The sequence below is a fragment of the Lathamus discolor genome, chromosome Z (assembly GCF_037157495.1).
Source record: "Lathamus discolor isolate bLatDis1 chromosome Z, bLatDis1.hap1, whole genome shotgun sequence".
Taxonomy (NCBI): Eukaryota; Metazoa; Chordata; class Aves; order Psittaciformes; family Psittacidae; genus Lathamus; species Lathamus discolor.
In genome coordinates, this window is record NC_088909.1 from 60,208,173 (window position 1) to 60,235,596 (window position 27,424).

The following is a 27,424-nucleotide window of genomic DNA, read 5'->3' on the forward strand; positions in this document are numbered from 1 at the left end:
CATCCAGACCTTCCCTCCATGACACCTCTCTGGTCTTCAGCTCAGACCCATGGCTGCTCACCCTGACCCTTGCTCCTGCAATTTGGGACAATGATGCTCACCTTGCCCTTGCTCTCTCTGCCCTTCATCAAGCTAGAAATCAAATTTGCCTCTCTCACAGTTTAAATACCCCTTGGGGAAAGAAAATGGAAGTTGTTTCCATTCTGCAACTCTGGTTTGCCCCGATAACTTCAGCGGAGGTAGGCAGATAGACAACAGCTTCAAATCTCTGCCCTGCCTTTTACTGGCTCAGTTGATGACAATGCAGTTCTGATGCTATTTTAAGCTTTGATGTGCTCGCTTCATTGCTAAATTCTGGCAACAGAGAACACAGATGTGTTGCTGCCTCATTCAATGTCCAAGCCATGGTTCCTGTCTCCATGTAGGGCGGTTATATTGTGTAGTGCTTGGTAAGCAGGAGTCCCACAATACAAAATGTTACTGATAGAATTTGAATTGCACTTAGCTCTGCCCACCCTTAACCACACTACAAGCAGAGTGAATAGAAATGAACTTTCAAATGCTTTGAAACACCTCACCCTAAAATTATTTGAACAAGGACCCAAAAGCTTTATGTGTGGTGATCCGCAACTTCATTCTTCAAATAGCATTTAAGTGAAAATGCCGGATGCATGATCCCTCATTGGCACAGCATTCTCTGCATGGCAACACAACCATAAATACAAGCAGCAGCCTGTTTCGATCTCACTCAGAGGAAGAACCTAGACTCAGATCTAGACAATCCTAAAGCTTTGCTTTAGGGAGTATTTTGCCTTAGGTCCAGTTAAAATTTAAACACTATGATTTATCTGAAGTGCTGCCTTTGAGAAGACAGGAGGAAGTTAGGCACTGCACTGCAGCTCCAGCTCAGGTGGCATGGGGGGACTCACACTGATTTTCGCAGCATTTCACTGCACTTTTCAACCCAAGATCACCCTGAAGTGACTAGTGGTTTTGGTACCTGGTACTTTTTGTTCAACCTTCCATCAGTCGGTGACATTAGCAGAGCACAATGCCATGTGTTGCTACCCACTTCTCCTCTGAGAGACCACAGTGGCGGCTGGCAGACCCGTCTGGTTGGGCACACAGACCAACACACACGCAAGCTCTTCTAATGACAGGAGACCTGCAGCGGTCTCGTGGTGTCCTCTTCTGCCTTCTGTCACCCCCGGGTGTGTGCTGGCAGGTGCCTGCAGGAGCAGGGACTGAGGGGGCCTGAATGGGACAGGGAGTGCAGGGATGGATGCTGCCATACACAGGTCTGGGGGTGCTTGTGGGGTTGCAGCACAAGCCCCGGCTAATGCAAGTCACTGCAAAGTCATCAGAAGTGCTTGAAAATTCCTATCCCACATCCCTCTGCCTTGTCTTTGCTCTTCAAATCTTCTATGAAGTTCTTCAGATGTCCTCAACCACTGCACTGAACTATTTTCCTGAGCAGAACTGCAGCCACTTCACAAGAGGACATGCCTCCGGAATCCAGTAAAAATCGCTATTAACTGTAAATGCCTGTCAGTGATCACCAAGCTGCCCATTTGTCCAGCTGGCCAGCAAACGGCAGGCTTTTCAAGCCACGCACACCGAAATGTCAGCAGCAGCAGGCAGCTGTTTCTGTGAAGAAAGGTGTGTACAATGCATAGCTGTTTTCTGAAGCACAGCAGCAGCCTGCTTTCCACTGCAGGTCTCTGGCAACCCTTCTAAAGGGGCACATTGTGCAGCTTCGGCCTGGAGCTGCACTGATCTGGGTGGCCATCCCACCCTGCACAGGGAGCCAGCAGGTCACGGTGGGCACAGGTTTCCAGCTGGGTTGCAGCACGGTTCATCCTGCCCCAGAGAGCAGGCAGGCACCCTGGGGAAGAGAAACAGCTCTGCTTGGCCACAGGTTGGAACTGGGCGCATTGCTTGCCCTGCAGGGATCGCCGGTGGTGGTGGGGTGGAGATGGGTGTCCCTATGAGGAAGGTGTGGGGCTGTTCCCAGCTGCTCCTCCAGCTTTCAGACCACCCGCAGCCCCCAAGAGCAGGGCCAGGGGTTGGTGTCCATGCCACAAGCCTCCAGCTCCACTGCGAACAAGGTTCGGGCTCTGTGTGCGCAGGAGCTTCCTCCTCTGCGTACCCTTCAGAGCCCATCAGCCGGCTCAGCAAACCAGCGGGCACCAGCGGACTGAAGCCACGCACCACGGCTGGCGCTGCCCAGGCGCGGATCAGGCACGGACCCCACCGCCGTCCCTCGGCCCGGCAGACGGGCGAACACACAGTGCCATCAGCTGGGCGACTGCAGCCACCGGCCTGCCACCGCTGCCGGGCCGCTGCGCTGCCGCGGGAGTGGGCTGCAGACAGCCCCATCACCTCCCTCCCGCAGCGGGCAGCCCTGCACCAGAGCCTGTGCGTGCCCTGGTGAGGACGGCAAACCGGTGTGCAGCACAGGGACGTGAGTACGAGTCTTGAGACCATTAAGAGGCCAGCGGCTACTCCTCGCCGTGAGGCAGCTCTAGGGAGCCTTGTGTCCTCCATGGCGCGACCTCCCCTCCGCCAGCACTGACTCGCTGCCTGAAGGCAGGCTCGGCAGCAGCGCGGCTCCTGGCACTAGCAACAGTCTGCCACGGGGACAGAAACCTCTGCCTGCGATTTGCTTTGGGAACCTCTTATAAGGAAAGCGGAGGATCAGGTGGCAAGTAGGAGAAGTGGTATCCTTTAACTGTTAGCGGCCAGGGGAGTGCAGCCGACTGTGCAGCCCAGCGAAGGGCAGCCAGCCTTGAAAACCTTGTGAATTATGCTCCCTCTCTCCCGAGCTGCAAGCGGTCCCTCCACTGGCTATGCCAGCACATCTCTCCCTGGATATCAGGGCTCATATTTCCTCCTCTCCTCTTACCTCCAGCTCTCTTACACTCTACGGAAGAATAAGCAGCATCAGACCCTTTTTCCCAGGTGTGCGTGCTTTAACGCCATGTGAAAATCCTCCCTTTTTCTCTGTGCTTTCTCCTGCTGCTGTCTCTGCTCGTCCCTGGATTCTCTCCTCACTCTGCTTATCTTCTTTCTGCTTCTGGCTGGCTGCAGGGCCTCTCAAAATCCGGTTTTAAAACATGAAGTGACTGCTGGTCTGTGTGGCTCTGGGCCAAGCCTTCATAGGCAGTGGCTAAGAAAATGTACTGACTCACTGCTTTTCAACATGGGTCAAAGCTTATTCCAGTAGGCGTTTCGCCGTGAGAGGAGCAACTTCAGAAACTGACAAAATGATGTGATTTCAAGAACTCAGCCTTCATCTTCATGGATGGGTGACCCCTGAGCAATGTACTTTACTTCGCTTTCACATAATGGGCCTTTAATTTCTTTCCGGCTGCTCTCCCTTAGCTCTGCTTTATGTAAGTGGAATATATGGGTCTATATTACCTATACATATATATATATCTATATATCCTGCTCACAGCGGGGCAGGGTCCCAGGGATGGCACAGGCTTTGTGCTGCTCTGAGGCACTGATGTGCTACCAGACAGCTGGTACGAGAACAAGACAATGGCCTGACATTAATGGAACTGATTTTACTAGGCTTGGGTGCTCCCTTTTGTTACTCCCCCAGGTCATGTTTTTAATGGAAGGCTGGTTTCCTGTGATGGAGGATGGCTATTTTCTTTCAATCCTAGTTATCATGAGGTCTGCGACAATCTGTGGCAGTGAAAGTGTATTTTCTGTAGGCTTTAGTGTACTACATGTGCACAACCCACCGCTGTTCAGTTTCCTCTGCAGCCACGTGCAGCGTTTATTATCACCCTACAGGTTTGACCAAGACTGTGACCCAGGGTACAGCTGCAGGTGTCATTGTGGTACTTCTGGCACCACAGCATGGGCTGGGAGCCAGGGGGTTTAGGAGCCTGTCCCAAGGGAAATACACTCGTACAGTGATGGGCAGAGGAGCTGACTTAAAATATGGGTATGCAGTGGTTTGCGGCATACATGGGAGGGTCACACATGGTGGCAATATCAAGAGTATGGAACTTACAGATATGGGGGTAAGAAGTGGGAGAGAAAATGAATGTGGAATTTAACAGTAAAAGGCACTCTAGAGAAGAACACAAGGTGTCTGATTAGCTTAGGTATCATCTTCTCTTGTGTCTTCAGAGATTTTTTCAAGCAAGTTTTGGGACATGTGGAGTTAATAAATTTTGTGAGAACATGCGGAGTACCAGGAGCATGTGTGAGCCCTAAGTTAAACTATGTCATTGTTTAACCCCAGCTGGCAACTGAGTACCATGTAGCTACTTGCTAACCATCTCCCCCCAGTGGGATGGGGAGGAGAATCAGAAAAACGTAAAATCCATGGGTTCAGATAAGGACATTTTAATAACTAAAATAAGGTATAATATAATACTACTAATAATAATGGGAAGGGAAATAAGAAAGAGAAAGAGATCAAACAAAAAAAAACCAAAAAACAATAAACACAAGTGATGCACAATGCCATTGCTCCAATGCCATTGCTCAGCGCCTGCCTACCAATACCCAGACTGACCTGAGCAGCAATCTGTGCCTTTCGTGTAACTGCCCCCAGTTTATACACTGGACATGACGTGCTGTGGTATGGAATACCCCTTTGGCTAGCCTGGGTCAGGTGTCCTGTCTCTGCTTCCTCCTGGCTTCCTGTGCCCCTCCTCATTGGCAGAGAATAAGAGACTGAAAAGTCTTTGATCAGGGCAACGCTGTTCAGCAACAACTAAAAACATTGGTGTGTTACCAGCACTGCTCTCACACTAAATTCAAACCATAGCACTGCACCCGCTACTGGGAAGAAAATTAACCCTACCCCAGCTGAAACCAGAATACGCCAACACCACAGAATGAATGTGCCCGGGGCAGGATGTATAGGTGTTCTGGAAGAGGTTGTGGTTCAGTGGCAGGCCAGCAATTCTCCCATTCCGAGCTACCCAGCACCCCCCCCCCTACTGGGGACCCTGTTGTCCATCTATCACTTTCCAAGCTAACTGTGCTCACAGAAGCCAGGTTCCTACAGGGGAAAACAGCAAATTCTCTGAATCCATGTCCTGTGGCTGAACAAGGAGATGCTCTGTGCTGCATATCTTCTTCTTTTTGTTATTTTCTCTCCCCCACAGAAACATCCAAGACCGCATGGAGAACAGGAGAGGGAGGCAGCACAGGCACCAGGCACTCTGGTACCTGGTGCAGGATGTGTCATTCATGCTTCAAGCTTTTCTATAACACTGATGATGTCAAGCTTGATATGGGATGAGAAGGACTTCATCCTGCCTGTCCTGATTCATGGCATACGAGTGGTGATGGTGTTTTTTTTTTTTATCAATCACACCAAACCCCCTCCTTGCAATTCAGTGCCATGAAAGACAGATTCACCACTGACTTACAGAGCTTTAAATGAAGAAAACAATATTTTAAATCTTAAAAACCTCATTTGGCACCTTATTTACGCTGGCATGAAATTATTATTAAGTTAGGAGCAATTAATTTTGTTTGTTTTTATTCTAGTATCTGGGGGAATTTTGTGGTGTTTAGCGGTTTTGTTTGGTTTTTTTGTTTGTTTGTTTGTTTTGGTTTTGTTGGGTTTTTATTTAATGCCTTAGTGTGCATAAAACCAGCAATGCAGCAGATTTTAATGTTCATTCCAGGTGAGGAAAACTCAGTTATTCAAGTCTCATTTTACTCTCCCCCCTTTCTAATTGGGAAACTGCTAATGAAATTCATCAAAAATCAAAGCTCTACTGTCTTTACAGTATTGCATCTGAAACACACAGGTCTTACCTCTAAGCAATGTTTGTGTGTTCATTTTAACCCTATGGATGCAGTGCCTGTTGAAACAAAGCAGACTTGATAGTCACAGCTTTCTCTGCGTGCATATAAATAAAGCCTCACTGTGTTTTCTCCAGTGAAGTGATTCAAAGAACAGTGGGAAAGCCTGTTTTCCTCTGCCGACTGTCCTCTGTTCTTGCTGTGAAGCAGAACACTCTGAGAGAGGCACACCCCTGCCCATTTGGAATACCAGGGGGCGTTTTAATCCAAATTTCTCAGTTCAGTGCTTTAACTGAAAGTTCAGAAGTTGTTAGTGGGGAGAAGAAAATTGCACAAATCTTGTTTCCTTGAGTCATGATGGAAATCCTGCAGGAATTACATTTAATATAAGGAGCCATCACTGGACTGACTTCTGGGGCTTTGGTGTTCTTAAAGGTAATGAAGCGATAATCAAGCACTGAATGAGCAGCACTGTCGCGATCTCTCAGCCCATCCACAGTGACTCCCAGGAAGCTCTGAGCATGGCCCATGAAAACCCTGCTATCCAGCCCTGGTATTTACAGGTAACTTCCTGAAAAGAAACCCAGGAAATCTTTATTGTCCTTAGATTGTTTGGGCAGACTATGTCTCATGCACTGATGTATCCAGGCTTCTCTGCTGCTGCACCAATCTTCCTCTTACTGGTTGCGCTGGTGGTTTCTGACTCTGATGTTTGTAGCAGTCATCACAGGCTCAGGCCCTTCTCAAAGCCAGCACAAAGCTGTGTTTATAAAGGCCATTGATGGCCATCTTCCTACTTTGTTATTTTGCTAGCTTGGTTTCTCAGGCAGAGTTTTAGTATCAGTTTTAACTCCTTCCAAGCCTTCTTCCATACAGAAATGCAATGACCTGCTGCCTCCTCCTCACACAATACACACATGCATCTGGCACTGCAGACGAATGTAAGTACTGCCACCCAACTATTGTTTGAAGAAAATACAAAAAAGGCATAATCTTATACTTGGAGCTGGAAGAAAACAATATTTATATTGTAATTCTCATGAGGTTCAAGATAGCAAGTCCTCCTAGGAGGTGGCCAGGTAAGGCTAAATCTTGCTTTATTGCTCCAGGTGTTAAACTGTAAGGAAGCAGTGTGCTTGGTGCCAGAAGAAAGTTGCTCTGGGGCAAACTCATTCCTTAAATTTCTAACCTCTGTTTTAAAGACAAATTTGGTAAATTCATGTGCCTAATGTGCAGAGACAGATTAAATCCAACCTCCACTTGTATTATTCTGTGATTACCCAAGCTGGTCCATTCTTGTTTTAGGGAGCTCAAGTATTTCTTCCTCCTCCAACTTCTTACCATTTTTTCCCTTTGAATCTTGTTACTGTGATATCTCTTTTTATCCTAACATAGGCTAACAGTCTTAACTTGGAAGATATTCTCTGTCCACTCCAGCATCTTGCCAGCAGCGCTTCTGCTCGTATGTTAGCTTAGTGACCATCTGCTTGCCAGGCTCCCCTCCTAATAGGGTTTTTGTCCAGGACCCAGGTTCCCAGGGGCTGCCAAGCATCCGCACATGTTCGTGATTTCCTGGTGTATAAAGCAGTAATATGTCATTACAGCCTCCGTTAGGACCAATTCTAGTAATCGGAAGTATTCCTCCTCATGAGGCCTTCCTCTTTTAAAACTCTCACATGATGCAAAATAAAGAACATTTTCTCTAGAACAACTCTACAGAAAATCTTTTAGGTAGATACTTTGTTGCTCAATGTATGTTCACCAGAGCCTGAAAGAACCCATAAAACCATGGAATAATTTCCTGATGGTGACCCTTCCCTTGCATTTGCAGTTTGGAAATGAGAAAGCATACAGGAAGATGTATGCTTGAATCCTTCCACATAATCCATACCCAGAATTAAGTGGGCCCAGAAATCAACACAGGCACCCACCCAAACACACTGTAAAGGGTTTCAGAGACAAAGGTGCACCTCCCTGAGGCTGGTGTTATTGGCTCCCTGGTGTCTGACCACAGGCACTACTTCTGTCCAGCTGTCAAATTCTCTCCCTGGCCAAGACATTAAAAATCCTTTTGAGTTTAGTAGGTTGTTGCTGAACTGTTTGTGGAAAATGGCATCAACGCCTCTTATATTTAATTCATGGAATTACAGTCATGGTAAGTCTGCAGTCTCCCGAAGAAGTTGTGTTTAGAAATATAGGCACTAAGTTCATTTTAAGAGCTACAGCTGTCATCTTGAAAAGCTATAGCACATTTTTTCTCACCCTCTGGAAGATACGATAAATAAATTCTGCTCTGAAAGGATGCCTTCGCTAAGAAGATGAAACCATTCCCCAGCTTTGACACGTGTTGCTGCCAGTCTGGTGTGAAACAGAAAGGATGTATATGAAGGCAGGAAGGATGGCTAGATGGGTTGCTATGGAGCAGTCCCCGTTATCATTTGGTCCTACAGCTTTCCTGTTCACCACCACCAGCCATGTCTCCCAGCAGCTGCAGGCTGCGAATTCTATAGCAGTAGCCATGCCCTGTGCTGCTGTCCTGGTTTCAGCTGGGGCAGTGTTAATTTTCTTCCCGGTAGCTGGCGCAGCGCTGTTCAGCTTCGGTGCGAGAGCAACGCCAATAACGCACCGGTACTTCGTATGTTGCCCAGTAGCACTCTAAATAAAGGACAGACTCGGCGCGTCCCGTCCCACGGACGAAGGGACTGCCGTAGCCGCCCGCAAGCCCGGCCCGGACCCGCCGCCCCCACTCCGCGCCCCTCTGACCGCTCCGGGGACTCGAACCCGCAGTCCCCCCGCACCCCCGGCTTGCGGAGTGAGGCCGCGTTGCGCGTGCCCGGAGGCCCCTCCCCGCGGCGGGAGGCGAGGCGCACGTGCCTGCGGCGTGCGCGGAGGCAGGGGCGGGGCGGAGCGGAGGGCGCGGGGCGGAGTGCGCGTGCGCAGGGGGCGGGGTCGCGCACGTATGCCGCTGAGGGGCGCGACGTGTGCGCGGTTTAGTTCCGTGCGGGTGGCCGTGGCGGCAGGCAGCTCCTCCCTGCGGCACCATGGACGAGCAGAGGGTGAGTGCGGGCGGCTGCCGGGACCGGGAGGGAAAGCGGGTCTGCGCTCCCTTAGCCAGCTGTGCCGCGGCGGCCCGCAGGAAGGGCCTTCCCCCGCGGCGTCGGCGTTGCCCCGGCGCTCGGCCTGGCCGCCGGAGGGGAGGGGAGGGGAGGGAAGGGGCGGTGGCCGTGCTGCGGGAGGGCGGCAGAGCCGGGAAGGCGCTTCCCCAGTCCCGGGCTGATGCCGTCTGCGGGCAGCCGGGGAGGAGCTGCTCCGCGGACGCTGGCTGCGGGCGCTGCGGCTGTTGTTCCGTAATGAGGCGCGGCTCTGCTGTAGAGCTCTTTCACGCTGTGCATTCCTGTCATAAGTAATTATGAGTGTACTTAGGCCGCTCTGTTTCCCGTTGATGGCATTCTGTGTTGAAGGGAACTAATAAAAGCGTTTTGTAGTTGGTTTCTTGGTGGTTTTTTTTTCCCCTGTGGCTGCTGCCCTGTAATGCTCTCTTTCCCTAACTTGCCATCTGCCCCTTCAGGGAAATCACTGAGGAGCAGGGATGTGCCTGGCAGAGGACTGGACTTTCTAAAAATGATACTGTCAGAAAGAGTTCTGACTCAGCCTTTTGGCTTTCGGTGCGGAAGGGCTTCTGTGCTTGTCTCGGTGTTTTCCTTATCTCGGCAACTGGTTTGTGTGTAGGGTCTGAGTAACTAGTGGCTTGAAATTTACGGATCACAGATCTTTGCTACTTTGGTTAAGTGTTTGTGTGCTGCTACTTGAAACTTAGCTGCACTTAGAAAAGTGACGTGTGAAATGCCAGAAAAAGTGTGCTCCTGGTAGGTACTATGTGGATTTGAGTCTGCCTGCCTCTGCCTGTTTTATGCGAGATTAGTCTCTGCTGAGACGGAGTAAATGAGGGCTGCGTCTGTTGCAGGCGCTCCAGGTTGATGTTCCTGGGTGGCGTCATTGTTATGTGAATTTCAGTGCTGCTCGGAGGTTCTTAATACAGTCGTAAATTTGCAGTTGATCTTTTATTTTACAGTTCTTTGTTAATTTGCTATTGTCAGCTGTATTGTCTTAGGTATGTCTTCAAACTCTGGCAACTTCAATGTGTGGACAAGTGCAGAAGATTAAATTAATAGCGGCTAAGTAAGTTTGAAATTCAGTCTGCATGTGAAGGTTAGTAGAACACAGGATTTTGTCCTGAGCCTGCAGAAATGCTTAACTCTGTCCTGCATCCAGTTGTGTCATAAGACTTCAGTATGATCTTGAACAAGTTGGTAACTTGCTTATTAAACAGAACTGATGGAAACTGTTTAGTTTATCAAAGTTTACTCTAATTTTCATGAGGTGCCCATCTGCTTCAGCATATGCTATGTGATGTTAGTTACTAGCCATTCGAAGGAGGGTATATTGTCTAGTTTTTTACTCTTGGCAAGATGCAAGCCACCACATGTTAGCTTGTAATAAAGGGCTTCCTGTCTTTTTTCACGTTGTTTCATGTTCTTCATCCCTTGCGCATCAACTCCGTTGCTTTACAAATGCCACGCATGGTTTTTTTTTTCTGCCAAGAATGTATTAGATTCAGAGTGAGAATAGGATGTAAAAGTGAAAAGCAGCATGAAGCTCATTGATAGCACCAAAAATCACTTCTGTGATAAACATGCCATAATGTTTTAAAAGTTAATTTGAAACTGACCTCATCTGACACATGCTAGCTAGAGTGAACTAGGAGAAAATTAGTTTTAATAGGATTCTGTGAAATACTACATCCCTCAGTGGGCAATAGATGTAAATTTTATTCAGTGTAGAAATACCAAGAAGCTTTACAGAGCATGGTGCTGTTGTAATCCTTTTGTGAAGTAACTTAGAATACATGCATCAGCTGCTGCTTATGCTTGTAATTTTTCTAGCACGCTTTTCAGTACATGTAATCGTAGTGACTTTTCAGAAATTCCTGTTACAGGAGGAAATAGCAACAGTGCAGTGTGCTGAATTTGGCATGTGTGTCTATTATATATTGATGATTAGAAAATTCCATTAGAAGATACTGTATATTAGTGATTCCTAACAGCTGACTTTATGTGCATTGCTGTTGAAGAAAAAGGTCTGTCTACTGCTGGTGGATATTTTTAGGCTTTTTATGTCTTCATTTGTAGATGGTGTGCAAACTTGTTCAAGTTTGACCCAACCCTGTAAAATTCTCGTTTGGAGAAATTGGTAGCTTACTTCGAAAGAGCCGTACTGATCTGCTTGGTCAGTTGACTTTAACTTTAGATGTAGTGGAGAACGTTGTTTGGTGGCCATCTTTCAGTTGCCACTGTGCAAAGGCTTTCTAAGCATTCCTCCCATGTAGATCTTTTCCTTTTATCATATGAAGCTATAAAGCCTCCAGACATAGTTCAGTAGTACTATGTACAAGAAGACCAACTCTTTTTTCCATGTGGTGTAACTGAGTAAGCCCTAAAATCCTGTCTGAAAGAGGATTGGGAGTTTTCTTGTTCATCCAAATTGACAGTTATGTTTATAGGATCTAAGGCTTAACTGCAGGCTGACACGGCAAAACAATTGCCCCTGGTCAGTAATGAATGCAGAAGCAGCTTGGTTGGACAATGTTGTTTCATCTGCCATTCTGATGTGTGCAGAATTGTCTTTAAATATGTTCTGTTTAACCAGACAGTAGACGGATTCTTTAATGAAGTGATTAAGACCTGCTATACTCCTTATTTCTGAAAGAAGCCGATCTGGTTTTGTTTCTTTTCCTCAAAGTCCTAATTTCAGTCATTGCAGTCATAGCCCGGCCATTGTATTTTTACATAATATTATCACAATATATGTGGTAAAAGCAGTAAATTTTCACTTCTGCTGGTGCTCTAACTTTGTGAGCCTGGAGCTATGCAAACAGACAGTGGGCTGGAGTACCAATAAACACATCACTGCTGATCTGAAAACTGCAGAGGAGGGGGTAAGGACAGGTATGGGCATGGCTTGGGACATAATGTCTGGGTTTGCTGTGGATGTTGTGTAAGGACAAAATATTTTTCTTGCTTTTCAGAAAGCAAATATGATCTAAGTGGTAAATGTCTATTAAAAAGATGCTTATGGGAGGGACTTCTGCAGCATCTTGGTAGTCTGGCTGTTTTTAAGGTGTGCTTACTTGCTCCCTATGCCTTAATTTCTTAGATGTTCTCAAATAACAATGTTAAGCTGAGGAACTTGAAATCAGTTTTGTTTATAGAACTTACTGTCAACCAGCCAGAATTGAATAACAAAATTCTTAGTTACTCCCTCTCATTGTCCTTTATTTTTACTTGCATATGCTGATATGTTCAGAACTTACTATACAATAACACAACTTGATGTAGTTTTAAGTACCAAGCATCGATGTAAAATTCATAGAAAGTGATTGAGTACTCAATGTAATTGAACTTAGTAGTCTTACTTAATTTAAAATTGCACTTTCATGTGCTTAATATTGTTTTTCTGCTTAGTGTGTGTTCTGTAAGCTGAATCTACTGTTTTTTAATAGCTGGAGTAGTACACCACAGAAATAACCTTGATTCTCTTTCTCAGCAATCAGTAGGCTTTTCTCTTTGAGGTCACTTTTGGGTGGAATATAGAAATTATTCACCAAAATATTTTGCCGCTTGTGAAATAACAAATTTTCAAATCAACATTACAGATTTATTCTGTCTATAGAACAAACTGTCATCTTAGTTATTAAACACTAGCTTCTTTTGACTGTAGGAAATAACTAGTTTTTCTTCTGGGTTAATTTTTACCAGCTTTTTTCTCTATTGGTTCTGTATTTGGTTGCACAAGCATTAGCCTTCTCATCTGGAGAAGCTGTATATGGCAGAGTGTGGTGCCACTAGGTGGTCTTATTTAGATTTCTTGGGAGTTGCAGTAAAACATGTGAAATATATCATAAAATAGATTTGTGATTTCTCATAAACTAACAACTGGAGATCTTTAGTTTGGTGGAATGCTGTTTAGATCTTTGTTATTCTTTGTTTTCTTGAAAAAACTCTTATTCTTAATCACATCAGAATAAGAGTTGAATTAGCCACAGTTAGAATATGTATAATGAATTTCTATCTATGGTGAAATGGTGATGGGTAACAAAATTAGAAGGTTCTTTTACAACTTCTCTCACTTGTTTTTGTAATTCTAGGAAACTCTGCAAAGGATTGTCTCTACCCTAGCAAACAAGAATGATGAAATTCACAACTTTATTGACATCCTGAACTACACAATAAAGAATGTTCAGGTATGTGTGTATGTATATATAAAAATATATATTAAGGCTCATAAGCTGTAGTTGAGAGGGGAGTAGCTTTCCAGTTTTATCAATTTCAAACTGTTTAGGTAGTGTGTAAGGCTGTAACAACCAAGTTAAAAGTATATATATTCATGTTGGAACCAAATAAAAAACCATTTTACTTTTTAAGTCTGTCTCTAGTAGAAAGGCATGATAGCTTCACTTTTCTTGTGAAAAGCAGTTATAAGATTTGGTTTGTGTGGAAGAGAATATGGATTTAGATGCAAAAATTTTCAAATCTTGTTCTTTGGAAATAGTCTGTATCATTTCTGGTCTGCTGTGCAGACTGAAAAATGAGACCATGTACACGATACCTGTGAGAAAAAACTATGTTCTGTCTCTTCTCAGTAGCTGCAAATTTTGGGCTCAAGTTAGGTCTAACTTTTAGAGCATTTACACTAGGATGAGACTTTGCTTCCTTTAGCCTATCAGTAAACTGTAATTTTTGTGTTTAAAGCTGGGCCAAGTTAACAGCAGAAATAAAATCATCCAGCAGATCTTCAGGATGGCTTCTTAAGTGCAGTTTTTAGAATCAAATGAAACCATTTTATGTGGAACTATATAACTGCCTCCTTAAAAACGTCTGCCAATCTCTGTATATGTATATGAGAGAGGGAAGTCAAGGTCTTTTGGCATAGAACAAAGTTGCCAAGTAGGTGGGTTCTGTGCAAGTTTGAGTGTCAAGTTTGAGTGTCATGGAATTTGCATGGATTTCAGTCTGTCCATCTGTTCAGTCTGTTCAGGTGTCCATCATTCCTAATGTTTTTTACTTCTTGATAAGGTAGGGAGCTAAGTATCCAGTAGCTGTGGCAAAGCATGTTTAGGCAAACAATGTGACTTGCAGTCTTAAAAGCCTAGCCTGCACTGTTGCCGATACAAATTGAATCGGTTTCAATTCTCTTCTCAGGTGAACTCTTCCAGTGCAATCAGTGAGTTGGATGAAGAATTTGATCGTCTGTATTCTGTACTGTATGAGATGAGTGGGACTATGGCCAACACTATTCGGCAAGAGGCTGCTCATAAAATTCAGGCTCTACAGGTAACTGTGTAACTATATCTGCAGATCTTTGCAGCTGAATAGAAGCAGTTTTAAAGTGCTGTTTTAAACTTCAGCTGAAAGTGATGTTTTGGTAGAGTTGCAAGAAATGCAGAAAGTGCAGTGTAAATATTTTCTTTGATGCAGGTGTTTCTCTGGCCCCTTCTAGGGTACTTAAGGGTGTTTAGTGTCTTTATGTTCTCCAGATTATTATGTAGAAAGGAAGTGATATTACTTGTAGAGCTTACAGGTGGAAAGTGGCTTCATAGGGGCAGGATTTCGATCTATGTTTACTAATTTCAAATTAATGAACACTTTCTGGGCCGAAGTTGGTGTCTTTCTCCAGTTTTGGATGCTAGCATCTGAACCTGTATACACACCGGAGTGATTTGCTCGAACTTGGAGAATCGTATCAGATATCTTAAGCACAAAGTCTCTTCTCCTGTTGACAGAACTGGCCACTCCACTAGTTAGCATGAAGGAAATTGTTTGTGTACAGTGAAAGAAATATGGGAATTGCTTGGGAACAGGTTATACTGGTGCCTGCTACTAAACCTACTATGTGAGTTTTGGCAGCTTGTAGTTTTATAATTTCATGAAGAAGGATCTTTGTGATGGGTTTCAGAAAGGAAAAATGTTAACTTTCTGAAACATGCATAAAGTCTGTTTATTGGTGTTTTTTTTCCCAGTAGCATGTAGCAAGCTGGCTGTAGCTTTCACAAGTCTGGTTGCCTGGGGCCAAAGCACAGTTAAAACTTCTAAGCAGAAGTTTTTTCTCCAGCTTTTTTCTTGAAATGATTCTAGTTGCGGTATTCTGCTGTCTAGTGCTTTCTTTATGTAGATGAATTAGGAAGATGCTTGTTCCTGAAAAACTTCACCTTCTCATGTCTAGTCAGTTTAAAGAAGTTCTAGGAGCAGTTTCCTGAAACAAATTCCACAGGCTTCTTTATATAAGGTCTGTTTATGTCCATACTTAAAGACTGGGTATAAAACATTCCAGAACTTCTCAGTGCACAATTGAAGTTAGGTACCTAAGTGCACTTTTTAACCTCCAATTTCATCTCCCAATATGTCTAAGTCCTTCTGAAGTGTCTCAACAGACAGAGGTCTGCCCATGTCCAGGCATGCTTAGGACTTAAATGCTTAAAGAATGAGCAATGAACAGCTTGCAGGTGAAATTCAGCTGTGGCATGTATCAGTTTTTCCGCCTTCTAGTGAAGAAAACCTAACAGTAATCTTGCAAGCAATTATTCTGGAACTGCAAACTGTTTTGATAGTTACTCATCTGACACCTTAACTTGACCACTGAAATTTTCTGTTAATATCTGTTAGTTTTCTGTTAATATCTGAAATTTAGTCTAATTTGATCAAGCTCAGGTGTGTTTGAACCAAATTACTCTGAAAGCTTGCTGGTGTGGTACAGTTGTATCGAGAACTGCTGCCCAGTATCTATGTTGAACAGCTGAGCTGCTACTTAGTCAGGAGAGGATGAAGAGAAGTGGAATGTTACAAATCACTGACACAGTTAAGTGCCTTACTTGTTCTTCAGCTGAGGCTGTTCTCTAGTCTGGGGACCAGAGGACATTTGCTTTGCGCTATAACTAGACCAAGCTTCCTCTAAGGGACTGCAAGAGTGCTTTTCGCAACAATCTACCAAACCAAACTAACACATGAAAACTATTGCATTGAATGTATTAATTCAAGCCATTATCTTTGTCTGGAACTGAAAATTAACTTTGTATGAAGAAACCAAGGAACTTCAGTGAGATAAAACATCCTGCTTAAAGGAATGGACTTGCTTAGTTTACTGTACTTGTGTCCTTAGTTAACTAATTGTGCTTGTGCTGTAGTTAGTCTTCTGTAGTTGACAAGATGCTCTTGTGAAGAGTAAGCTGTAACTTAAAATACTGGGGCTACATATGGTGGAAAAGGGTGAGGGTTTAATATTTAGACTGATCCCTCAAAAATAATTCCCTTGCATTGGCTGAAAATCGGAAGTTTTCCTTAAACCCTTGCTTTGAAAATATTGTTATATTTTGGGGCAGTGTATTTTAATAACAAAGTATTTATTTTTAACAGAAATGCAAGTGCATCTCAGTAAGATGCTGATGGAAGCATCTAGTTACCATGTCAGTCCTGCAAATCTGAAAATGCCTTTGGCATTTGCTTCTCTGCCTTGAGGTGTTTGCCTGGGACATTTTGGGAATATCATGGTGTATCTGAGTTTGTCAGCATGGGGTATCTTTCAAAGAGGAGAGCAGCTGTAGTAGATGAATTACAACTTGCATTAATGGCATGCTTCAGAAGTTATCTGGAAACTGTGTACAAACTTCTAGCTGTTGGACTGTTTCCCTGCTGCTATTTTATCTCTGAACAGTAAATCTGAGGGGCAGCTGGCCCAGGTCAACTCAGCCCAATTGCCAAAACTAGTTGTGCTTCTGAAGTGCACAGACAGGTCTGTTCTTGAAGTTGATGCAACTGTTGGTTGCTTTTGAGGCAGTGATGACCTTAGAACAAGCTGTCTTTCCTTAAGTGTTTTAAAGAAAAAGTTACTTGCTATTGACATGTTCGAAGATACTATAGCAAGTATAACATGAGTATAAAACCAGCTGTAGGGTGAATGTTGATGCAAAAGCTGCTGCCAGGCTTAAAGTGTTCATCATTAAACCTATGGTATGTTTAGGATCCTGCAGTGTATTCAAAACTAATCTGTACATGGTATGTAATACTTGAAGTTCTCTATGGACTGTTTTATGTACTGGGATTGGTAGTTTACTAAGAATAGAGTTTCAGCTAATCCTGAAAAATTTCTCCGCTGTCGTTTTTTGCCTGTTCCTTCTCATCTACTATCTCCATTTGTTACACAGAAGTATTGATTTTTCAGGATTGTTTTTGTGATAGTTGTAGAGCTTGTTGGGGATATAATCACTGTCTTTTTCAAGACTACTGTTACATTAAACACTATAAGTTTATTGATGAAGCACAGTTTTGGAAATAAAAATTGTGCACATAAATGTAAAGATTTCTTTGCTTCTGGAACCCTGATGATGTGTGAAAAAAGCCTTAAAAAGAAATCTGATTTTTAAATCAGACTTCAGCACCCATCCAACTTTTTGCCCTTTGGATTTATAAGATGTGCCATATATCACTGTGCACTTGTCAAGCACAGTGAAGTTCTAGTTAACATGATGTGTCAGAGGTAATAGCCTTGATCGGGTAAGGTATTGTTACAAACAAATAGCAAGCCATGTTGTTCTAGTACTGGTAGTTTATAAACCATTTTTTTAACGTGAATACATTTAATTACTCTTACTTTCTGTTTTTGCTTCAGGATCAACTTAGCCAATGTCGTAATGCCCTAGAGAGTTCTGAAGAGCTGCTGGAACTTGCTACTCAGTCACTGGACATAAAGGACCCTGTGGAGTTCTTAAAGGTAGAAAACATTGAACAAATGTGTGTAAGGCAGATGTTGGTATTTGTTTGAAATATCCTTGCATTACTGTACTGTGAACTTACCAGGAATGTGGAGAATACGGATAGAGAAGCATATGAAAGTGCAGTTAATGCTCTGTTGAGGAGGCAGTCAGGCATTATAATCTTGAAGTTTTATGCAATCTCTTGTAAAATAAAGTTTTTCTCTTAGAGTGATGGGGGAGGGGAAAGTAATGACTTCTCATGGGCAACACTATTAAGCAGACTTGCATTGATGCTAGGTAAGTGAACCCAGAAAGCGAGGGTAAAATAAGTCTCTAAGGCTGAACCGAGACATACAAAGTGTATGATGGCCAGAACTCAAAGCTGTGGCCAGTGACCCATCAGTTGTCCAGTCCTGTTACATGACGCTTGCAGGGAGTTACCTGCTTTGCAGCTCTGCAGGGGGCTAACAACAAGACAGCTCTCCACAACAGAAGAAAAGCCGGTTGCCCTGCCACTAAAGAAGGCAGTTACTGGTGCTTCCAAGGAAAGGTGGCAGGTTAGCAGATTGTTAGAGGAGTGGCACATAGTCACGCGTTTGGTTACTTAGACCCTGGGACTTGCTTTGGGAAGCCAGGTCTACTGGGGTCTATGGGGTCTACATGACAAGGAGAAGAGCATCTTTGGTAGGAGACTTGCCAGGCTGATGAAGGCAGCTTTAAATCAGATTTGCTGGGGGAGGGGGGACCAATCCATTCCAAAACTCCAAGTCATATGCCAGCACCTGCAGTGAATGCTTGGAGCAATGCAGAGCTAATTCAGCCATTCCAGCCAATGAGTCTGCTTTATTTAGACCTCGGCTATGATGACTCTATACATATACCCATAGTATGGGGAATAAATGAGGAATTAGAGGTGTGTGCACATCTATAAGGATGTATCATTTGCATGAGGGATACATGGTGGCATGGCTCCTATGACTGGAGTGTTGCAATGGAAAGTTACAGACTTCTTAGGCAAGACAGGTCTGGGGGTACAGCCATTTATCTCAAAGAGTAGTTTATGTCAAAGTGTGTGGAGCTCTGCCTGGGGATGAACCAACTGAAAGCTTATTGGCCAAGATTAAAGGGAGGGCGGTGACTGGGGATGTCACTGTAGAGGATAAATGGGCTGGAACGCCTCCCATATGAAGACAGGCTGAGATATTTGGGGCTGTTCAGCCTGGAGAAGTGAAGGCTGTGTGGAGACCTCACAGCAGCCTACCAGTATCTGAATGGGGCCTACAAGGATGCTGGAGAGGGAGTCTTTATCAGGGACTGTAGTGATAGGACAAGGGGCAGTGGATTTAAACTTAAGCAGGGGTAGTTCAGTTTAGATGTAAGGAAGAAGCTTTTTACTGTGAGGGTGGTGAGGCACTGAAACAGGCTGCCAAGGAAGTTGTGAATGCTCCATTCCTGACAGTATTCAAGGCCAGTTTGGACCTAGCCTTGGCAACATCGTCTAGTGAATATGCCCACCCATGGCACGGGGCTGGAAACAGATGATCTTAAGGTCCTTTTCAATCTAAAGCTTTCTACGATTCTAGCTGTAACCATCTGTGGATGACAACCTGTTTCTTCTGCAGAACCTTATGCAACCTGTGGGTCTTTAATTTGCAAGCCTGAACTCTATGGCTGTACTGAAAGGTCCTATGAAACTGAATGCAGGGCGAGTCTTCCTCTATTCCTCAGCCTTCTAATGCATTTATATACTGTATAAGTGAGAGCCTGATTTGGGCCTCATGTTGTGATTCTAATACACATGTATGCTTTACAACAGACTTGTAAACAAGGCAGTTTATCTAATTGGAAGAATATACTTACAAATTAGTGAAACAGTTCTACAAATGGACTGAGTCAGTACCCTAGGCTTGCTAGCATAATCTCTCATTAGTAGCGGGGCCAAATCCAAGACCCAATTACTTCTGTATTTCTGAATGTTAACTGGAACAAGGACAAAAATCAATCTAAAAGAGTGGGCAGGAAAGCTGTCTTAATGTCAGTTATACCTTTTGGCAACACATTTGTGTGGTGTCCTGAGTGTCATCTTTGATTTATTTGCCTTGAAGAGTGACAATTCTGAAACTGAGTATTTTTTTCTTAGCACTTCAGTTTGAGTTGTCCTTTCTGTCTTGCAAACTTAAGTTAGCTCTTGAGCACTAGGCAGAATGTAGCTTCGAATTTATTGCAAGTTGTTTCATTTCAGGTGTATCTAATACATTTTTTTTTTTTTAAAGTCATATACATTTGGGAAAGTTACTGTTTGCTGGGAGTTTCGAATTTGGTGTCTTGTATGGAGGATACCGAAATTTGATTTGTTTAAGATTTGAAACTTGTCTTATACTAGTTGCATTTGTAAATATGTGTTTGGATATGGTGTTTTAAGGTAATATTGCCTTAGCTATTAGCTAGCTAAATCTATTTTTCTGCTAATAGGAATACCAGGTGTTCCTGGAATACAGGGCAGCTTCAGACCTGACAATTTTTTTGTTGGCAGAAATTTTTTTTGGATCCTCCAGTAGATCACATCAGGAGAAACTAGTATAAGACTGAACTAAGATTACTTTCAGTTTCTTTTTTGTGTTAGGTTTTTGGTGGCCTTATTTGCTGAATTGGGTTACCTGAAAGTCAAAAGAACATGAATGCCAGCACACAGAAGAGTTTGGTGATTAGACAGGATGTGATTTGACACTGCTGGGCAGGTCATCTGAGGTGGGCTGAGACCCATAATTGTTTGCAGCCTGGAAACAAACTAAATTTGAAGGAGTTAAGCCAGGCCTGTCTTACAGTAGACTGTTGAGTCCTGGCTACCACACATTCCACAAGGCACAGAGGTTATGAAGAAGGCCTTTGTTTTAAAATAGCTTTGGTAAGTTAGTCAGTAGTTCTTACAATAACATTGGTTTGAGGTAAAACAAAGTTAACTCTTAAGCTAAATTATTTCTAAACACGTGGGTTTTTTTCTGCTTCTGACTTTGGGAATATAAAGTTGGTTTTGTGGCAGGGACATATGGACAATTTTAATTTATTTTTTTTTAGTGTGCTTTGTATTTAATGAAATAATTGGAATTCCTCTACTTTTGTTTGACTTTAAATTGGAAAACTACCTGATGTTTGTCTCCCCTTTGAAAGGGAGTGATTCAGCTGAATGGCAGTTAGCAGCAATGTCAACTCCAGGTGTGGATTCAACAGACCTAACTTAAGCCATCACTACTTCAACAGTAACATTTTATCTTGGGTTTGCAGTTCCTCTTGGTGAATGAGGGTTTTGTCTTTCCAAATGACAGTTAATGTTTGTCTTTGAAATATGCCATCACCACTTCTGCATCTCCTTCAATGGTAGCATTTAAATGCTAGGAAAACTAGGCTCTGTAGTTTTGAGCGGTGGAATAAGGAGAGAGCCTTTTATAAAGTATTTCTTGAATAGTACAACACATTCAGAAGAAAAGTGAAAACAAGCCCTAATTTATTTGTTTTTTGAGTTTGTCAAAGTATACATTCTGTGATGTATACACAAACAACTCAGGTATGTTTACATGCCACTAATAAGCACTTAGTATTTTAAAGAAAATACCATAATAGTTAAATTTTACTGAATTAGTAGAGTTGGTCCTTCAAAATATGTTGGAGAGCAACTTAGCTGATTAAGAGAAGTCTGAAGAGATGGTCACACCCAGAAAGTTGAGTCATTTGGAATTAGTTTGGTGTGGTTCTTGATAAGGTTTTTTTTTCCTTTGTGATTAATTGTTGCAGTTCTAACCAATACTATCCATATGCTTAATGGGAAAATTTATCTTAATGAAAATGTTAAACTCATATTGATCTTCAAAGCTGAGCAGTACATCTGAGATTGTTCTCAACCTTCTTGCATGTTACCACCATTGATAAATGCATGGAAATACTAACTACTTTCTCTCTCTTCTCCCTGACATGCATCAAGGCTGGCAGAGAGATCAAAGATAGGTACAGTACAAAGTCTGTCGCTTTTATCTTTGTATTAATCTTTTCCTTGAAAATGCATTTATTTTGAAAGGGTCATAGTCAGCTTAAATCAAGTTTATTGACTGTTTCCAAAGTGTTTGTTGTGATGTCACAACTTTGAGAGAGCACTAAAAACTTCTGTGCTTCTCATGTAATGTTTTTCTTTGCTGTTGGCCTTAGTAAAGAAAAAGATGTTTTTAATGTAGGGAACTAGAGCTCCACAGTAGCCATTATTACTATGTTACTGTTCTCATTATCATAATCTTTATATATTATTAATAATAAACTTCGGATTTGTTATTGATACTTGATGGCTGAAATGTAATAATTTTTCAAGCTGACTCTGTCCCTTTAAATGATGAGAATCTTGTTGCTGTTTGGTTTTTATTTACGGACTTTTCTAGCTAATATCTCTTTGAATATAAGAAATCCTGTAGCTGCTGAAATATTTTGGGTGAAGTCACTGCCTGTTATCAGGGAAATTGCTATTTCTACTAGTTTTTCTTTGAACTGCGTTTTCAAACTGTTGTTTAGAAAGCAAAACATTACTGTTTTGAAAAAAAAAAGCTAATTTTTTTCTTCATTTGGAAGAATGATAATGACCTTGTGAGAGTCTTAAACGAAGTTAAAAAGCTGTGTTCAGCTGACTATTTGATACTGTCTTACTGCTAATCAGAGAATTATGCTTTCTTAAGGTGATGTTGATCTAGTACGTCCTCCGTATGTTTATCCTGTGATTGTGTTTATGGTTTTTTCCATGACTTTCCAAGTTCAGAGTGGATATAGATGTATGTGAAGCTGCTTACTGATTTGCTTTCCCTGAGCTTCCCAATTCCACAAGCTGCTGTGAAGTTCATGCAGATAAGGAGGAAGTTCTTTATTGTAAGGGTGGTGAGGCACTGGAATGGGTTGCCCAAGGAAGTCTTGAGCGCTCCATCCCTGGCAGTTCAAGGCCGGGTTGGACAGAGCCTTGGGTGACGTGGTTTAGTGTGATGTGTCCCTGCCCTTGGCAGGGGGTTTGGAACTAGATGATCTTAAGGTCCAACCCTAACTATTCTATGATTCTGTTTACCTCTCTGGCCATGCAGTGGAATCTGCTGGGCAGCCCATACTGAATTTCAGAGCATCAGCTCTGTCTTGGGAAATCAGTTGACCTGTTTTTCTTAAGATGTTTGGTTTAGTGTTATAATTGTCTTATATCCCAAAATTGTAACGCTTGTCACTTGACATGCTTATGTCATTAATGCTTAACTTCGTGTTTTCTTCCCCTTTTTCACTACCTGAATTTCTTAGTTTTCTCCTTGCTTAATGCACCTGAAGTTAGCACACAATCTCTCTGACGATCAGTGGTATTCAGGTTCTTCTGCATGGCCTGGTATCTTCATTGTTACAGAGCTATATAAGAGACTTGTCTTTTTTTTTTTTTTTTGGTGGTGTTGTTGATGGAGTATAGGAGTGTCTTAGGAGTGTTCAGAATAAGAACTGAGCAAAGATTTGGAAAGTGGAAATGAAAGCTGTGGTTCAGTGTATTCTTGTAAGACTGATCAGATACTTGTACGTTCCAGAGCAATGTGTTGTCTGCAGCTTAAGTGTTTCTTCATCCTCTGGTAAGATCAGAGGTAGATATGAAATCAGAATACTCAGCTTGTTCACTGCTACTTACAAATGCCTTCTGAGCAACATTTAATATGTGGAAAATGCACTTTGGAGATAATGAGTGGATCTTGTTGACCAGAAAAGTCTTTGGGTCTTTTTTAACTAAAAGTTAAAGTTTCAAATTTCTAAGTACATAAAACATGGTTGTGATTCTGCAGTGCTTTAGATTATTTCATGCTTCTTAATTTTGTCTGAAGTTGTATGCATTTTGATTTGTCACTTTTCCAATTTTTTCACTGGTAAAAGAAGTTAGTTACTTCTATCATTTTCTTATGTAGTAATATGGAAGAACTGGGAGCAGCTTGTACCATATTCTGAGACAATCACATTAGGAAAACTTTCTGGTTTGGACTCTGGGCTAAGTGGTAAATAGTTATTTAGAAAAATGTTTTGGCCACTGACCAGTGTTTTGGTTAACAGTTTGACATTAACAGTACAGATTATCTGACTGCTGTCTGTTTTTGAAAATGGCTGTAGGACTTAATGCAAATCCATTTTGCTAATGCTGCTTTCTTCACTTTAGAGTCACTGTGGCTTCAGCGTTCCGCCTGTCTCTGAAACCAGAGGTCAGTGATAGTATGACTCACTTGATGGTGGACTTCTCTATGGAAAGGCACATGCTCCAGGCTATAAAGTTTTTGCCAGGTAAAAACTGTATGCAGTGAGTCTGATTTTGTTACTGTGGGAATAACTTACCATATTAAAACAAAAGAAAAACACACCTTTTGCATCCTAACGAGCAAATTTTTCAGAGTACCTAAACTCATTCTTACTTATTGGATATTGAGCTGAATACCTTGAAAGTAAGAGTTTTCTAGTTTTATTATCTATTTTTCTACATAACTTCAGAATATAACTGATCTCAGAAGTGAGGATGAGTTTTCTAGACTGTTTTTTCTTGAGTTGCCAGTCCCTCTATATTTCCTGAAGTTCTTAAGTTTCTCGGGACCATACCTGCTAGCTTGATGGTGACACTCCAAAGTCCTAGTCATCTGCAGTAGTGTTATTCATGTAACTGTAAGCTAATACATCCCTTAAAGAGTAGTGACACGGTCTGAAATGCAAGATAGGGACAATCTTCTAGGCCAGTAATACTACAATAATACAAAATGTGTATTGATGCATCTATTTATTACTGTTTGAAAGTAAATTTAGGTGCAGTATACCACTATATATCTTTCACATCTTTTTATTCATATTGCTTTCCCATTTAAACCACTTTGCCCTTGACTGTTACCAGGAATATATTGACAAGAATACTGTTGGCAGAGATATAAATTGTTTCATCTATAGGTCACTAATCCAAATCTATTAAGGACTTGGCAGCTTCAGTTTACATTTCTGCACACTTGTATGCTGCGAATACAGTATGTGGCAGCAGGTGTAGTAGATGACCAGCATTATTCCTAGTGGTCAGCTAGTAGTCTCTAGGCAGAAATTCATCTTTTAGTCCCAGAGCAATGATTGCCACCCAGAGTCTGTATTTCACAGATAAGAAAACAAGGTAGGTAAGCTGATCCCAGTGCACCTTTTAATAGGAATGGGAGTGTAAAGATTTAACAGCAAACATGAGCAAAGTCTTGTATATAGGCGAAGATGATATTTAGTATGACCCTCTTATGATTGCATTTTCCTTATCAAGTATGTAGGAATTTATATTGTTTGAGCCTTTGATTTGTAAACAGGAAAATGAACTTGCTGGTTATCAGTCTTGCTTTCTTCTACTGTAGTGCCAAGCTATCAAATTACTCTGACACTAAATACCAACAGCTCACTGTTGCAGGCAAAATGGCACTAAGCACTGGTAGACCTTCACAAATCAGGAAATACTAATCTGCTAGTTTGGGAAGTTGGAAACAAGTTTGGTGGTGTGGTAATGCAGGTATTTGAACACTGCTTGCTGGAATTACGCTGAAAACTTTGTTACATCTTTGTTACGGCTCTTTATCTGGTATCTTATACTGTAACAAAAATAGTTGGGGTATTTAATTAAATTTTCAGGTATATGTTCTGAAATACTGCTCATCTTAATTTTGATTTTGCCAAAGAAGGGAACTTAGTAATACTATTCTCACATTATTTTTGGATGACTTTGAAATTTGATGGTAAAGGCATGTGATTAACATTAGAGAATTTACTATGGTTTAGTCCTGTCAGGCAGCTAAGCAGTGCATACAGCTGCTTGCCCACACCCCCCTGCCATGGCTGGGGGGAATAGAATAAGAAGGGTAAAAGTGAGAACTTGTGGGTTGAGATTTACCACTTGCCATTGGCAGACAGGCGTTCAGCTGTCTCCAGAAAAGCAGGGCTCCATCGTGTGTAACAGTTACTTGGAAAGACAAAATGCCGTAACTCTGAGGGTTCCTTCCATTCTTCTTGTTCCCCCAGCTTTATATGCTGAGCATGATGTCATATGGTATGGAATATCCCTTTGGTTATTTGGGGCCAGCTGTCCCAGCTGTGTCTCTCATAGTATCTGTGCATTCCCAGCCTACTGGCTGGTGGACAGTGTGAGAAGCAGAAAAGGCCTTGGTGCTGCTCAGCAATAACTAAAACACCTGTGTTATCAAAAGTATACAGAAAAAAAAAGGCACGGCACCCTACAACCTCTATGAAGAAATGTAACTTGGTCCCAGCAAAAACCAGTACGGATTTGAGTATGTCTGCTTTCAGTCTCTTCTGTGCTGCTTCTTTGTCCCAAAGCTTTTTAAGCCTACACCACCAGTTTCAGTGTAATCCTTGCTTGGCTTAAACCACAAGGATGTGAGGGGTAAAAAGGTGCATTTCGGTAGTGCTATGTTAAAATACGTGAACAGATCATGAAGGGAAGGTTTGGAGAGGTGTGAAATGGTATGCATAAAACAAAGAATATTTCCTGCTTCAGGTGGACCTGCTGTAGCTAGAAGGTGTTGATATCTGGGTGATAAAATTACGTATCTCTACAAGGCTCAACCATAATTAGTGTGATGCTAATTGTCATCAGTCATTGTGGAGGGGAATCAAGGCTGACAATCTGTTCAAGAAATAGTTGTTTCACCTACATAAAGGCAGTTGTAATTAGGACTTGGTCACTGGGACATAACTGCAGAAGAACACAGTAAGCTTGCTTCTTACTGTTCTTATTGTGTAGCATTATTCTGAATGTGTGTCCACTCTAGCATCTCCTTCTTGCTTACAGAAGGGCATCAAGCCCAATTTACTGACAAAACATCTGGAAAATGTGATGCAAATGTTTAGTATAGAGCTAATGCAAATTTGTTCTGAAAACTGCATGTTAAGTGCAAATTACATACTTTGTCTTCTGTGATGCTTTGCTAATGGAATAAATCATCTAAAAGGAATGCCTGTTACTGGGCCAAGGGCAACTTCTGAACTCTATAAATCCAAGGAGAAAAAATGAATATTCAGTCCATTTTCTTCTTTAAACTGATCTGTATATTTGTCTTTCTGCAGTCCCTAGAGCTCCAGAGATAGATATAGCAGCCTGTGTGGTTGCTGATAATTGCATAACAGTATCATGGAGAATGCCTGAAGAAGACAGCAGAATTGATCATTTTGTATTGGAGTATAGGAAAACCAACTTCGGAGGCCTTCCTCGAGTAAAAGATGAACAGCATTGGGAAGTGATAGACAATATTAAAGCTACTGAATATACAATATCAGGTAAAGGTTTGTTTTATACTTAAAATCAGAAATGGTGATACAATTCTTAATGCTTGGAAGTTTTTCAGAATATCCATTTTCCTGTATGTAACAAAACTTTCATTGTTTTACATTACTCTTAGGTGTTTTGTATAATAATAGCTCTTCATCTTATTTTGGTATTGAGACCTTGTAAAAAAAAAAAAGTTGTAGTTTGATGTGAATGGAAGACAACTACATGGAATAGATCTTAGTCTTGTAAAAATTGTCAGTAATTAGTATCAATTCAAGTCCCTGAACATTCACTTTTTAGGTCTGAAATTTGATAAGAAATATGTGAATGCTAGAGTAAAAGCTTGCAACAAAGCTGTGGCAGGAGAATACTCCGATCCTCTGACTCTGGAAACCAAAGGTAAGATTTAAGAAATTCTAACCTTAGATGTAGTGAAACCATATGCGTACTGTTCTGTCTTCATATATGAACTTGTATGCTAAACCTGTTTCTGCATGAGCACTGCT

At 42.2% G+C, this 27,424-nt stretch overlaps 1 protein-coding gene across 1 annotated transcript in view; it reads left to right on the forward strand.

The window, feature by feature from the left end:
* Positions 1-8,745: 8,745 nt before the first annotated feature.
* The window catches only part of FSD1L (fibronectin type III and SPRY domain containing 1 like), a 32,039-nt gene continuing 13,360 nt past the window's right edge, over positions 8,746-27,424 (forward strand). The window contains exons 1-8 of the mRNA XM_065663085.1: positions 8,746-8,843; positions 12,992-13,087; positions 14,046-14,177; positions 17,506-17,607; positions 21,567-21,589; positions 23,787-23,908; positions 26,717-26,926; positions 27,219-27,317. Coding sequence (XP_065519157.1) covers positions 8,829-8,843; positions 12,992-13,087; positions 14,046-14,177; positions 17,506-17,607; positions 21,567-21,589; positions 23,787-23,908; positions 26,717-26,926; positions 27,219-27,317 — 799 coding nt within the window. The 5' untranslated portion in view covers positions 8,746-8,828. The remainder of the gene's footprint in view (positions 8,844-12,991; positions 13,088-14,045; positions 14,178-17,505; positions 17,608-21,566; positions 21,590-23,786; positions 23,909-26,716; positions 26,927-27,218; positions 27,318-27,424) is intronic.